The sequence below is a fragment of the Arachis ipaensis genome, chromosome B2, assembly GCF_059453495.1.
Source record: "Arachis ipaensis isolate K30076 ecotype BB chromosome B2, ASM5945349v1, whole genome shotgun sequence".
Taxonomy (NCBI): domain Eukaryota; kingdom Viridiplantae; phylum Streptophyta; class Magnoliopsida; order Fabales; family Fabaceae; genus Arachis; species Arachis ipaensis.
In genome coordinates, this window is record NC_142437.1 from 108,982,279 (window position 1) to 108,997,212 (window position 14,934).

The 14,934-nt window shown below is 34.9% G+C and overlaps 1 protein-coding gene across 1 annotated transcript; it reads right to left on the reverse strand.

The window, feature by feature from the left end:
- Positions 1 to 272: 272 nt before the first annotated feature.
- Positions 273 to 2,907, reverse strand: LOC110268987 (uncharacterized). Its single transcript, XM_021116188.2, has 2 exons — positions 779 to 2,907; positions 273 to 355 (listed from the first exon to the last, which is right to left on the reverse strand). Exons 1-2 carry the CDS (start codon positions 2,211 to 2,213, stop codon positions 273 to 275), a joined length of 1,518 nt encoding a protein of 505 aa, XP_020971847.1. The 5' UTR covers positions 2,214 to 2,907.
- Between the last annotated feature and the right edge of the window lie 12,027 nt (positions 2,908 to 14,934).

Sequence of the window (14,934 nt, forward strand, 5' to 3'; positions counted from 1 at the left end):
TACTACTAACAACTAGAGAAGCATTCAGCTTAGCCCTTCAATTCTCACTTTACCGGTTCTACAAGCATTAATCAGTTAAATATATAGCATAGAATTCAGCTTCTGATCCAAAATAAACTAGAAACAATACATATTTGATCCAATTTCCAAGCCAAGAATTATAACATTACACGACAGATAGAGACAAGCTGTTGATAATATTGGTCCAAGTTTGTCATAATCACACGAAAAAAATAGATTGAAAGAAGAACAAGTACAATGGAACAATTAACTCAAGGAATCTCTTCTTCAATATCATTGACTTCTCCTTCCCCAGTTCTATCTTCAGGTATTTGAAGTCTTTCATCATTGTTTCCTTTCCAAAAAGCCATCAAATAGTTTAGTCCAAAATCCTTTAATAAATAAAATATACACATAAAAAAAAGAAATGTACGATGTACTCTAGTTCTTTAAAACTGGACAAATACTAAATAAAACATGAATGTTATTCAGATAGCTCAGTAATAGTGCATTAACATGAGATTTTAATGAACTGGTATATTAAAAGCTTGATTATTTTTCACCAGATTATTTTATTTCTTTGTTTGTTATTCTACATTTTTACTCAAAATTTCCAAGAAAGCCACTCTAATTGGTCTAACGATACCGGATTTAGATAGAATACATAAGGTCTTAGATTCAATACTCATAGCTGCTACCAAGGCATATATATTAAATATGAAACAATAGAAATAGTTTGAATCATCCATGGAAAATTGAAAGTTTTCGAATTTTATACCTTGTTCTTGTTGATTAATGTGATGATGAGTGGACTGGTCCTTTGAGGAGGAAGAATGGACATGGAATTGTTCAATGAGACCAAGATAAGCCATGAGAAGCCAAATTTGAGAGAGAAACTCTCCCCCTTTTCTCAGTTGCTGGGCATGCTGTTCCGGCCTACATTGTGTGGCAGCATAACCAAGTATCTCAATCCACATAGCCTCCAAGAACTCCCATCTCCTTACAGTTTCCATTTCATTTATGAGAGAGCGCGCAAGGCTGCATCCATCGAATAGAGCAGAGCCGGGTCGGACTCTTTTCCTTTCTTTATCAAACTGCATCAACTTCTCACATGCTTCACGCACATTATCAGATTCTACCTTCAATTCTCGAAAAAGTTTTGATGTTTCAGTGAATGTGGCAGGAGCAGTGATCACCCCTCTCCCTATAGGCAACATGTGACGTTGCATGATTAGAAGATACAACATATAATCAGAAATCTTCCTACTGTTGTCCACCTTATCTTTAACGGTTTGTCCAAGTCCTTCAACATCATCAATTCCATGATAGCATAGATTTGTGGCGATGTGCCATGTGAGAATGCTTTGGTGAAATTCTACATGTTTGGTCCATTCTATGGACTTGAGACCAGACTCCATAATGGCAAAATTCATCCCATTCTTACCTGTGCATTGTTGTAAGGTTGAACTTGATTTGGCTAACAAGTAGTCAAATATATTTTTTGTCAATATTTCATTTACTTTGAAAGTTCTATCTACTTTGTCAAAAAGACGTGACTTTATGTCCTCTAAACTCCAATAATATAGGTTATATCGCAGACAAAAATTTATTAAGTTGCAGTTCCTCAGTCCCCTCCACTTTTCAAAAAAAGGAATATCCACAGGGTGCATCCTCACCTTCCATGTTGATAATAGTAGTTTTCCTATAGTGACAAGTTCTTGAAGTACAACTCCAACCACCAGTAGCCACGTAATAACTTGATCTACCTTTGATATCCTGTGCATTGTTGTGTCCTGAACTATGCAGAAGCAAATGAACACTGTGATAGTGATGGAAGCAGTAATAGCACACAATGTTTTACCCCTACGAGTAAATATTACGTAGGCCTTGGTGTAGAAAACATCGTAGGCATACCAAAGTTGGATCTCCACAAATTCAAAAGCCTTTTTATGGTCCAAATTTCGAAAACGAGACTGCTCTCGCTCAAGATCTTCGAAACTTAGGACTAAATCCTTAAAGAGACTAAAGAAGAAGAGCTTGAAATGTTCAAATAATTTTCGAGGATCTTTTGGAAAGTCCATTGTTGATTCATTATTATTTCTATTTGAAATGGATTCATCAGATTTCTCTGTGAACTTTTTATCAATATGGATGTTTGCATTATATTGAGCCCAGGTTTTCTCCCCACATTTGATAAAACCAACAACAAGCATGCCACTGCTAAAGTATGAAAGCCAAGAGTTGGTTTTCCAAGCCAATAGAATAATGTAAAGTACTCTAATTGATTGTAATATCCATAGAAGAAAGGTTCTGTGTGAACCAACTCTATGCCTTCAGATCTCACCCTCTTCTACTCACACCTTACACTCCTCTATATAGAATTAATTAGGCAGTTATCTTTTTTTGTTAAGTAACTGCTTGTTGTTGTATTTATGCCAAGTAGGATAGTTAGTTAGTGATATTGACTCTATATATATAGCTGAACCTGTAACATTTGGAATTGAGATTCACTAATCAAGTTTTCACTCTCTGCAATTCACATCAAGAATTCAGAGTTCAGAAGCTCTCTTCCTTCGTTCTTGAATGTTCAGTGTTCATCCCTTATTGCTCATAGCTCGAACCGCTTTTCACATGGTGCGGTGAGCGTGGAGTAAGGTTGAAGAACTTGAACTGTTGGTGAAGAGTTAGTGAATCCATACCTCATCGATCTCTAATCGATCTCTTTCTCCTTTTCAATTACGGTGATTCTTTCTCTTCTTGATTCGATTTGATCATCTATTCGATTTCTGGCACTCAAAATCTTGATCAAGAACTCCTCTCTCCTTTCAATTCTCGATCAATGACTAATCGTCCACCAAATCCGGTTCCCGATACGACAATTTCCGGAATCGATCTTCAAACCCTAGCGAGTCTGGTTAGTCAACAAATCAATCAGACTCAATCACCAAGAACTCATGCCTCTTCAATCGTAGATCCGACAAGTTCCTATTATCTGCATCCAGGTGAGAGTCCTGGTTCACCGCTAATCTCCATGGTTTTAGGCTCAAACAACTATCACAGTTGGGAGAGGGCCATGCTGCGTGCACTAAGCTCAAAGAACAAGATCAAGTTTGTGAATGGAAGCATCAGTAAACCAGAACCAACAGATCCTTTGTTTGAAGTGTGGGAACGATGCAACGACTACGTCATCTCCTGGATCACCCTCTCACTTAGTCCCGACATAGCACAAAGCGTGATGTGGCACAATGTCGCTTCAGATCTGTGGAAAGATTTGAAACACAGATATTTTCAAGGAGATGTATTCAAGGTAGCAGGATTGGAAGAAGAAATGTTCACTCTGAGGCAAGGTGATTTGAACATGACCGACTACTTCACCAGGCTGAAAAGTATTTGGGAAGAGCTGGAGAACTTTAGGCCCCTACCTAACTGCATACATTGCAAGAATGGGAATTGTACATGTGGAACTGTTATGAGAGGATACAGAGATGAGACCTATATCATTCGCTTTCTCAGAGGCTTGAACGAACAATATGCGATAGTGAGGTCACAAATAATGCTGATGCAACCTTTACCAAGCATTGAACAAGCTTTTTCACTGCTTTTGCAACAAGAAAGACAGTTCCAATGTGGTGAACCCCTCACTGAAAACAAAATCTTGATGAACAGTGCTGCTCCATATCAACCCTCAACACAAGGAGGAAGGGGCCGAGGCAGGGGAGGAAGAACTGCTGGCAGAGGAAGAGGACGAACAAAAGTCTGTACCTATTGTGGGAAAACTGGCCATCTAATCGACACATGCTACAAGAAGCATGGTTTACCTCCTCACCTCAAACAAGAAAGCAGTGCAATCAACAATGCTATCACTGATGACGAGAATTTTGCAAGAATCGGTGATGACCAGCTAGTAGAGGACAGTAGTGCAGAACTGGAATTCACAAGGGAACAGAAGCATGCCTTGCTAGCTCTCTTGAAACAGCCGTCTTTGGATACACACAAGCCTCAACATGCCATCAACCAAATTGTCACATTACCCTCTCATCAAGGTATTACTCATACCATGTCTATTTCAACCTTTAAACCTAGCTCCTGGGTGATTGACTCAGGAGCGAGCGATCATGTAGCATACTGTTTAGAGTCCTTTCACTCATTACATAAAATAGAACCCATACTTGTTAGGATGCCAGATGGAACCAGTACCATTACTTCAACAGCTGGGACTATAATTTTCTCCAAAACCTTTTTTCTCACAAAGGTCTTGTACATTCCAAGTTTCAAGTTTAATCTCATATCTGTTTCCAAAACGACTAACTTGCTCAAATGTGAATTTGTCTTTGATGAAAAATGTTGCAAGATCCAGGACTGCCTTTCCTCGAAGATGATTGGTGTAGCTGAGCAAAGGAAGGGGCTTTATGCATTTGAAGACCTAAAATCTGTAAGGAACTTTCAACTAAGACCAGCAATTGCAGCAGCATTCTTCACACCACAAACACAACATCTTAGCAATAGTAATAAGTTGCATGACAATAAGAATAGAAGTACCTCAAACTTATGGCATCTTAGACTAGGTCACTTACCAAATGACAGAATTCTTGTATTGCAACAAAATTACAATTTCATCAATAAATCTGATTTTTGTACCAGTCCTTGTGAATCTTGTCATTATGCTAAGCAAAAGCGTTTTCCATTTCCAATAAGCATGTCTATGTCAAAAGAAATATTTGATTTAGTGCACATAGACATATGGGGACCAATTAATGTTAATTCCACTGCTGGACACAAATACTTTCTCACAATAGTGGAAGATAAAAGTAGATTTTGTTGGCTATTTTTCATGAAACATAAATCTGAAGCTGCCACACTGCTTAAAAATTTTATTCAGTTAGTTCAAACTCAGTTTAACAAAGCTGTTAAACAAGTTAGATCAGACAATGGAGCTGAGTTCAAACTAACTGAATTCTATGCAGAAAAGGGTATTATACACCAAAACACATGTGTTGAAACCCCTCAACAAAATGGCATAGTTGAGAGGAAACACCAACACATTTTGGCAGTAACCCGAGCAATTATGTTTCATGCAAACTTACCAAAGAAACTATGGCATTATGCTGCCGCTCATGCCATATATATCATCAATAGAATTCCCAGCAATATTTTGAAAAATAAATCCCCTTATGAAATTCTTCACAAAAAACTACCGGACATACACAATTTCAAGGTCTTTGGATGTTTAGCATTTGCTGCAACCATTCATGCTAATAGAAAAAAGCTCGACCCAAGAGCTAGAAAATGCATTTTCTTAGGCTACAAACAAGGAGTAAAAGGGTACATTTTATATGATCTATATTCCAAAGAAATTTTTCTCTCAAGAGATGTAGTTTTCTATGAGAACACTTTACCTTTGTGCAATACACAGAATTCAGAACTTTCCCAAAAGTGTCATGCATCATCAACTCAATTATCTGACCCTCTTCTTTCTGACACCACTCCTTTCAATACACCATCAACACACTCTGCATCTCATTATCACAGCTTCACAAATCCAGACATAGCACCACAAGGCCAAGTGGCCAATTCACCACAAATCAGTGCACCAAACACACCATACAACCAACAAGATACTGCTGCACCTCACATTCCTCATAATGCTGGCCCGATTGTTGAAAGACCTCACAGAGAAAGAAAACGCCCTTCCTACCTAAAGGATTATCATTGTTTTCTAACTACTAGCTCAACTACACCACCAACTTCAAGTAGGTACCCTCTTTCTCATGTTCTGTCCTATCATGGTCTATCCGAAAACAAAAGAAAATTCTCCATTGCCTTGATCACCAACACAGATCCCAAAACTTATGAGGAGGCTGTGATGTATCCCTGTTGGCAAGAAGCTATCAAATCAGAACTTGCTGCTCTTGATGAAAACCGAACCTGGTCACTCACTACTTTACCAGCTGGCAAGCATGCAATTGGATGCAAATGGGTTTTTAAGACCAAGCTTAAGGCTGATGGAAGTGTTGAAAGATGCAAAGCCCGACTGGTAGCAAAGGGTTTCACCCAAATTCCAGGGCAAGACTATTCCGACACCTTTAGTCCCGTAGTGAAAATGAACACTTTGAGGATTCTTCTAGCCGTTGCAGCTGCCAAAGACTGGTTCGTCCACCAGTTGGATGTGAACACAGCTTTTCTACATGGAGATCTTGAAGAGGAAGTCTACATGAAACCACCCCCTGGCTTGAATGTGTCCAATCCAAAGCTGATATGCAAATTAGAGAAGTCACTCTATGGCTTAAAGCAAGCCAGCAGACAGTGGAACTCAAAATTAGCTCACACCTTGATCAAATTTGGCTACACTCAGTCAAAACATGATTACAGTTTGTTCACAAAGGTTACTGGTTCTGGATTCACAGCTGTGATAGTCTATGTCGATGACTTGGTGCTTGCGGGAAACTGCATCAAAGAAATCACAGCTTTGAAGCAACATCTTCATGACCTCTTCAAAATTAAAGATATTGGAGAATTGAAGTTCTTTCTCGGTTTTGAGTTTGCTCGAAGCAAGAGAGGAATAGCAATGTATCAAAGAAAATATTGCCTAGATCTACTGGAAGAATATGGGATGCTTGGATCCAAGAGTTGTTCAACTCCTATGGATTACACTTCTCATCTCTCTAAAGAGTCTGGAGACCCAATGCCAAATGCTAGTGAATATAGAAGACTGCTAGGAAGACTCTTATACCTAACCAATACAAGACCCGAAATTAGCTTTGCTGTTGGAAAGCTAAGTCAGTTTCTTGATTGCCCCACTAATAAACACTTCCAAGCCGCTCTAAGAGTCCTGAAGTATCTGAAATTAGCTCCTGCCCAGGGCCTTTTATTCAAAACCGAATCAGACTTGCAGCTCACCGGCTTCTCAGACAGTGACTGGGCCACCTGCCCTGACACGAGGAGGTCCATATCTGGTTATTGTTTTTTTCTGGGTACTACGTTGATCACATGGAAGAGCAAGAAACAGGTTACCGTTGCTCGCTCTTCCGCTGAAGCCGAGTACAGAGCCTTGGCTGCCTCAACATGTGAAGCTCAATGGATCGTCTTCATCCTTCAGGATCTCACAGTGTCAATCCTCAAACCAGCAGCTATCTACTGTGATAGTCAATCCGCATTGCACATTGCGGCGAATCCGGTGTTTCACGAACGTACCAAACACATAGAAGCTGATTGCCATATAGTGCGCGACAAGGCTCAAGCACAAGTTATCAAGCTCCTTCCCATCTCTACATTACACCAAACTGCAGATATCTTCACTAAAGTCCTCTCCCCTGCACCTTTCTCCTCCTGTCACTCCAAGCTTGGCTTATGTGATCTTCATAAGCCCAACCTTGAGGGGGGGGTGTGAACCAACTCTATGCCTTCAGATCTCACCCTCTTCTACTCACACCTTACACTCCTCTATATAGAATTAATTAGGCAGTTATCTTTTCTTGTTAAGTAACTGCTTGTTGTTGTATTTATGCCAAGTAGGATAGTTAGTTAGTGATATTGACTCTATATATATAGCTGAACCTGTAACATTTGGAATTGAGATTCACTAATCAAGTTTTCACTCTCTGCAATTCACATCAAGAATTCAGAGTTCAGAAGCTCTCTTCCTTCGTTCTTGAATGTTCAGTGTTCATCCCTTATTGCTCATAGCTCGAACCGCTTTTCACATTCTGGGCCACAAAGCATTGTCTTCTAGCGCTTCAGCTGTAATGGTCAGTGGACCACCAATGTGAACTAACAATATTGTGCTCCAAAATGCTACAAGAGCCTGATTGTTATCATTTTCTCCAACTTGTTCTCCTACTTTGTTGGAGATAATACCTAGTGATAAACTTAATACCCATTCTGAGGTCATATATAATGACCAAATAATTTTGTAAGTATCATAATCAACTTTCCTTGATCCTCCACCGTGCATGAGTAAATAATGGCAAACAAAAGAGATTAGAACTAATATTCTTAGATCCCATTTATCATAGCCATTCATGTATTGGATCAGGAACTACTTGAACGAGCCTCCGTCGCTCACTAGATATCCAGATTCCTGCAACTAAAATATCAAAGATAAAAATGATCAATCAACTTTGCATGTTCATCCAAAAAGAATTTTCACATGAGCTAGAATAATATTATTTCTTATTAAGAAGTGTTATTTTTTGATCATTTTAATTCCTATTTAATTAATTTAAAAATAATATTTATGTTACCTTTTCTCTTTTCCCAAAAGGTAAATGATGTCGGTCTCATTTTATTTAGTAATTTCAATACGAATTTCAATTTCAAATCAATTTACTTGTTAAAAGTATTAAAAGTGATACTCCTTTCTACAAGGATTTTATTCATTTAGGAACAACAAAGAATGCTTCACACCGTGATAAAACATAAGACAACAACCAGTAATGAAGACCCATTAAGTCCTAGACCAAGCTCGCATGCCTACAACTAACCAGGAAGCGTAAGATTTACTCTTCTTCTTCAAGACAGTAGACATAGGTTGCAGAAACTGTTGGAAAGTGGTTATGGAAGCGTTGATTTACCGACAATCCATCGTAAAAAGCTTTCCACAAGAAGATTTTGACTTTAGAAGGGAAATGGAGTTCCCAAACCGATTTTCAGATCTTCCTAAGACATCTGTTCGAGAGTGTTGGCCTATTCAAGGTTGGAAGAATTGGTAAACTATAGACTAACCAGATGTGCATCATTTTCCTTCAACCAGGTTTGCCTATCCTCTCCATACCTGATTTCTATTTATGGGATTTCCTGGGTTTTCCATTCGTTGTCTGAATTAATTATGTGAGAGACCCATATAATTTGGGGTTGGGTATGTTGTGTTGATAAGTTGAAATAGGATTGAATCCCTTTACTCAGTGGTCCAAAATCCTAATGAGGTTGCTTTTGCTAACTTCCCATGTAGCTCATTTTTCTATGACTTTCTTGCCTTCTAACAGGCTCCTCCATCCCCATGAGGGGTTGGGTCCAATTTTTCTTCTCTTTGGAAAGAAGTGAGTCTAATAATACCTGTTGTTATAGATTTGGTAAAATCAGTGATCGTGGTTTAGTGATAACTCTCCATTCTTGCTTAGCTACCATTATAAGGTAGTTAAAGGCTGAGGTCTTTAAAATTTAGTCCACCCTGCTCTTGTGTTTGCTAATAATGTCCCAACTCAATTACTGATTGTATTTTTCTTTTTGTTTTGTTTTGCCCCACCAAAATTGCATGATCATTTTTAAAATGGGTAATACTAGGTAGACAAAAAAAACAGCTAGAACTTATCTTATTTAGTATTAATTAATTGTCGCAACAATTAATGAATACTAAATAAGGCAAGTTATGGCTGTTTTTGGCTGATTTTCTTTGGTTACCAAACATTTCCGTTTTAAAATTTTCTCTATTAAAGTTTGTACAAGTTTAATACAGCTCAGAGTGTATATTAGTACTATCATAACAATAACTTCAATTAAAATTTCTCGACCAGTAGTTGAGAATAGGGATTGTTCTTAGTATTGCATCTTCTTTGCCAGCTTATCCTTTATGTAGTTGAAACTTGAAAGTTAACACAGACATGATATTAACAAGTGTTATTGTTAAATCATATCTTTTTTCTTGTGTTAGAAAAAAATAATCAAAACATTCTTGTAACATTTATTCTTCTTAATTTCTTTCTTGTAAAAAAAATATTTAAAATCCTATCCGCCAATCAATGATCCAGAATCAAAGAAAAATCTTTTAATTAGTTATCATTGGTGGAATAATTTTATTTATGACTATTTAATATGTTAGTTGTTTGTGTCAAATTTAAGAGTGAGACAATATTAAATTATTTGAAATTTTTTGGTATTGAAATTGGACCTTTAAAATATTAGAGATTAAATTAAGACTTGAACCAAACATTAAGAATTAAAATAATATTTTACAGTTTTATCCTATAATTAAATATGATTCTTATGTATAATTAAATTTCATAAACAATACAATTAAATTAGATTTATATTTATAATTTAAATAAAATAAAAATATAAAATAATACGATAATGACTAATTTTTTTATGTTCATATAAGATCTAATTATTCTATTAGAACAAGTTTGGTTACTTTACTATAAAAATTTGATTCTTTTTTATAAAATTTTGATTTTTTGTAGTTAGTTACTTTGTTAGAAAAAAATTTATAAAACACATATAAATATATACAAAATATTTTTAATACCCACTATAACAAGAGAAAAATGCAATCTAGGCATCCAAGAAAATCCGACACTTACAATAATATCAACCGTATATTTAGAATTGAAACTTACTATGCGATAGCATGGACGCCATATTGCCTTCACAGTTCACACTAGATTTCCCTCTTCAGAAGTCCAGTAGTGATAAGAAATTGATTGCTTATTTGGTTTAACGTCGGATATATTGAGCTGAAAAATATTAGAAATTAAACAATAATGTAAAACAAAATCTTCTGCTACATAGAGATGCGCCTATTTAATACGTGAAACTGGAAGAGTGCCTGCTATAGCACACAAATTGAAAGGTACTTTACCTGTGATTCTATTTGAGTAGATCTTCTTAATTTTTTTTTTAATTTTTTGGTAAAGTGTATTTTTTATTATTTAATATTTTTTTTACATATTTTTTGTTTCACTTTAAAAAATTAAAGTTTATAAAATTATTTCCGTGATTTCACTGTTTTTGAGAAATATAGAATTATTAATTAAGAATTTTATTTTATTTTATTTAAAAAAAAAGAGTTTATCAACACATTAAAATTGAGCTTATTAATTATTGCAATAAAAATTTAAAGAAAACAAACAAATAAAACATACACTACCAAAGCAGTTAACAACATTCTCTAACTCTTATTAATATTTACTATTTTCGCATGATCACAACTCTGCCAATTCTTTATCCTGACGAATAATTTACGAATAACTTCACTAACATTTATTATTGAGTGTTAAAAATATTTTATTTTTTCTACTTAACTAACATTCCACACTACACTATAAAGTCATAACTCACTTTTTTTAGACTTCTTTCAAAGAGCTTTTTAATAGTGTTTGCTATGGTATTTAAAAGATATTATTTAATTATTAAAATAGGTTAAATAATTAATTTTAAATTTAAAAATATAAAAAATAAAAAATTTTAAATACTTTAAAATTATTATAAAAGATAATTTAAGCAAAAATTAGACACCAAACAAAAGACACCATAAGTATGAAATCTGCCAACACTTTTTATACTCTTAAATGCAGGCAAGTATAGTCACACAAAATAATTAGCTATTGAACTGTTTCAACTTTTTTTTCTATACAATCCAAAAATATTATCTGTCCTGTTAATAATCACAGTCTATCTAAATAATTTTTAGTGTTCATCTGTCCTACCATAATAAATCAAGCTAATAATTCAATGCTCAAACTTCTTGATCGTACCATGTATATATATCCCCAAAAGTTATGTTATGTCATCTTCCTTGACTACCTTAAGGAATTCTTCATGTGAAAGCCAATCATCCAAGCTCATGAAAGGTCCCATCCACTATCACCAGATAATGATCTAACAACCCTCTCAGTCCACCTCTCAACTGCGTCTTAGAAAACTTCTCTAGGCACTCTAGACTAACTAGCACCTTGTCTGTCCGCTGCACGACATCCATCCAAACTATACATACTTATATATACCAAAGAGAAACAACAACAACAACAAAGCCTTGTCCCACTAAGTGGGGTCGGCTACATGAATCAAACAACGCCATTGTGTTCTGTCATGTATCATGTCTACAGAGAGACCGTTTACATGTAGGTCTCGTTTGACCACCTCATGGATAGTCTTCTTAGGTCTTCCTCTGCCTTTCGCCCTTTGTCCATCTTCCATCTCATCCACCCTCCTGACTGGATGTTCTATCGGTCTTCTTCTCACATGTCCAAACCACCTGAGACGCGATTCAACCATCGTTTCCACAATGGGTGCTACTCCAACTCTCTCCCTTATATCTTCATTTCTTATTTTATCCAATCGCGTATGACCACTCATCCATCTCAACATCTTCATCTCTGCCACACTCAGCTTATGGTCGTGCTCCCCTTTAGCCGCCCAACACTCCGTACCATACAGCATAGCCGGTCTTATAGCGGTGCGATAGAATTTACCTTTAAGTTTTAAAGGCACTTTTTTGTCGCATATAAAACCAGATGCACTCCGCCATTTTGACCAACCTGCTTGGATCCTATGATTTACATCCTGTTCAATCTCTCCATTGTCCTGTATGATGCACCCAAGATACTTAAAACTTTTAACTTTTCGTAGGGTGTTTTCTCCGATCTTCACCTCTATATTGGGGTTTTTCCTTCTCAGACTGAACTTACATTCCATATATTCCGTCTTGCTACGGCTTACGCGCAGACCATACACTTCTAGAGCTTTTCTCTATAACTCCAACTTCTTATTTAGGTCTTCCCTTGACTCTCCCATAAGGACGATATCATCGGCAAAAAGCATGCACCATGGCACAGGCTCTTGGATGTGCTCTGTGAGTACTTCCAAGACTAATGTGAAAAGGTATGGACTTAAGGATGATCCCTGGTGTAATCCTATACCAATAGGGAATTCCTCTGTCACACCACCTTGGGTCTTCACACTAGTTGTGGCCCCATCATACATGTCTTTAATTGTCCGAATATATGCGATCCTTACTCTCCTCTTTTCTAAAACCTTCTATAAGACCTCTCTTGGTACTCTATCATACGCTTTTTCCAAATCAATAAACATCATATGTAGATCCCTTTTATATACCAAAGAGAAAGCACAATAAAAATTATTTTTGCCAAAATATCCTTAACAAACAACCACCTCACATCTTTATAAGAGTTAGTCTTTCTAAAAAATTATCCTCTCATATTAGTAGCAAACCTCTCAAATCCCGTTCAAATCCTACAAACTACCATCCTATATTATCACCTTCCCATAGACCCAACACATCAAATTTCATAAACATCTTCTTCTTTGTCTCTATTACACCTAAAAGATCAACTTTATTACTCATCTTAAAGCTCTTAATCATACTTCTCCCAACACCACCAAACCCCCCTTATATTAATCATACTTCTGAGTTCTGACACTCCCTAATTTAAAATTTTTGGTCTATACCTCCTTGCTTTCTCCCTCTTCTTAGTTATCTTCTCTTTAGAGTTTGAGCTTCGTTTTGTTCTTGTATAATATATATATCATCATTTTTATCACTATAAGTCACCTGGATTCTAATGCCAAATTCAAAGCTATTCTATTTTCTACCGTCTCTTGCTCTTTGTCACGTTTTAAAATTGAGCTTCGATCAGGTGAGATATATTTATAAAATATGTGAAATGTTATATTTAAAAGAATTATTTCTCTTTATAGAATTGTTACTTATTCAAAAGTTATAGTTTATTAAAAGGTTGTAATGCATTGAATAATTATTCTTTTGAAATCTCATGAGTACGTTGTTGCATGTTATATATACTCAATGTCTATAATTTTTTCACATTTTATTATTTCTGAGCAATTAATCTCAACATTTTCAAAAGGAAGAATAGAGAATATTATTCTGTAAACGATTATTTGGTGTAAGGCTTAATTATGTTAATGTAGAAACAAGTTGAAGTGTTCTTTATTATATTCTGCAGAAAATTTGTCAATAATCCACTTTGCACATCATAGTAACTTGGTAGAGGCAAATTAAACCTAAAGAAAAATACGTGTAACACATATCTTAAAGAGTTATACTATTATATTCTTTAATCTTTCATTATGCAGTTCTATTATTTTCATCATTAAGCAAATTTTAAGTATTTTAGCTAAAGATCATCCTTCACCAAACACCTTATCAAGGAAAAGAGTGTAGTTTTTCTCCCTTTTAGCAGCGATATTTGAGGTATCTGAATTGCACATTCCAATGTTGTGTAGTATTTTTCTCCCATTTATAAATTTTGTTTTTAATATGAATACCATTATATATAATTTTTATGCTAAACTTTTTTGCTCTAAATTGTTTTTAATGTTTCTTCAATATAAATAACCAAAATGATGTTTGAACACATTGATCCATTACCACTTTGATAAGAACATTCATGAGTGGCTTCATCAAGTAGTTATCACAATTTGCTTTGGGTACTTCCACTGTATGGTTATATCTCGATGTACATCTTACTTGTTTAAGATATGTATTTACGTAGATTTGATAAGTTCTTAAAATTATTGTGTCTCTGGTTACAGAGAGAATTTACCGGAAGAAAAAAAATGTAATATTTTCAAAACAACAAATTAAGTTATTGTCTCTCTATAGAAGTTTGGAAACAAATTAAGTTATATAATATTTTCACAAAAAAATAAATAAATAAGTTATAGACTTTCACGGGACGGAACATTCAAAGTGAAGTGTTATGAATTATTTTAAATATTGATGTCCTTATCATTAATAGATTCAGTTAAAATTTGATTAAATGAAATTGATTATAAATCAGTTATGGATCTGTTATTTGATTTAATTCATATATCTCATCATTTTCTATTAGAAAAATTATTTTTAGTAATTATTTATTTTGTCTTTAGTATTAATAAAATTAACCGCTAATATATTTATTGGTAATTCAACATTTTTATACTTTATATATCCCTCAAAGGTTTTAATAGAAGTTACAAAAGTATATAATTATCATTATAACAAGTAATAATAACGATAAATATATAATTAATACAAAAACAAAAATTAAATAAGATATATAGTAATTATTATATTATTGTCACTAAAAATTTGTTATTAAAATTGATTTTTGTTGCCGTGATTTGAGTATAAATAGACCTTTTGAATTATTTTGATATAATTAATAACATTATATATCTCATTTTCTATATATTTTTCCT

Coding starts and splice junctions, on each gene's coding strand:
- LOC110268987 (XM_021116188.2), bottom strand. CDS start 2,213: ATGCTTGTTGTTGGTTTTATCAAATGTGGGGAGAAAACCTGGGCTCAA. Junction 356..778: donor CATTAATCAACAAGAACAAG/GTATAAAATTCG, acceptor CTTTTTGGAAAG/GAAACAATGATGAAAGACTT.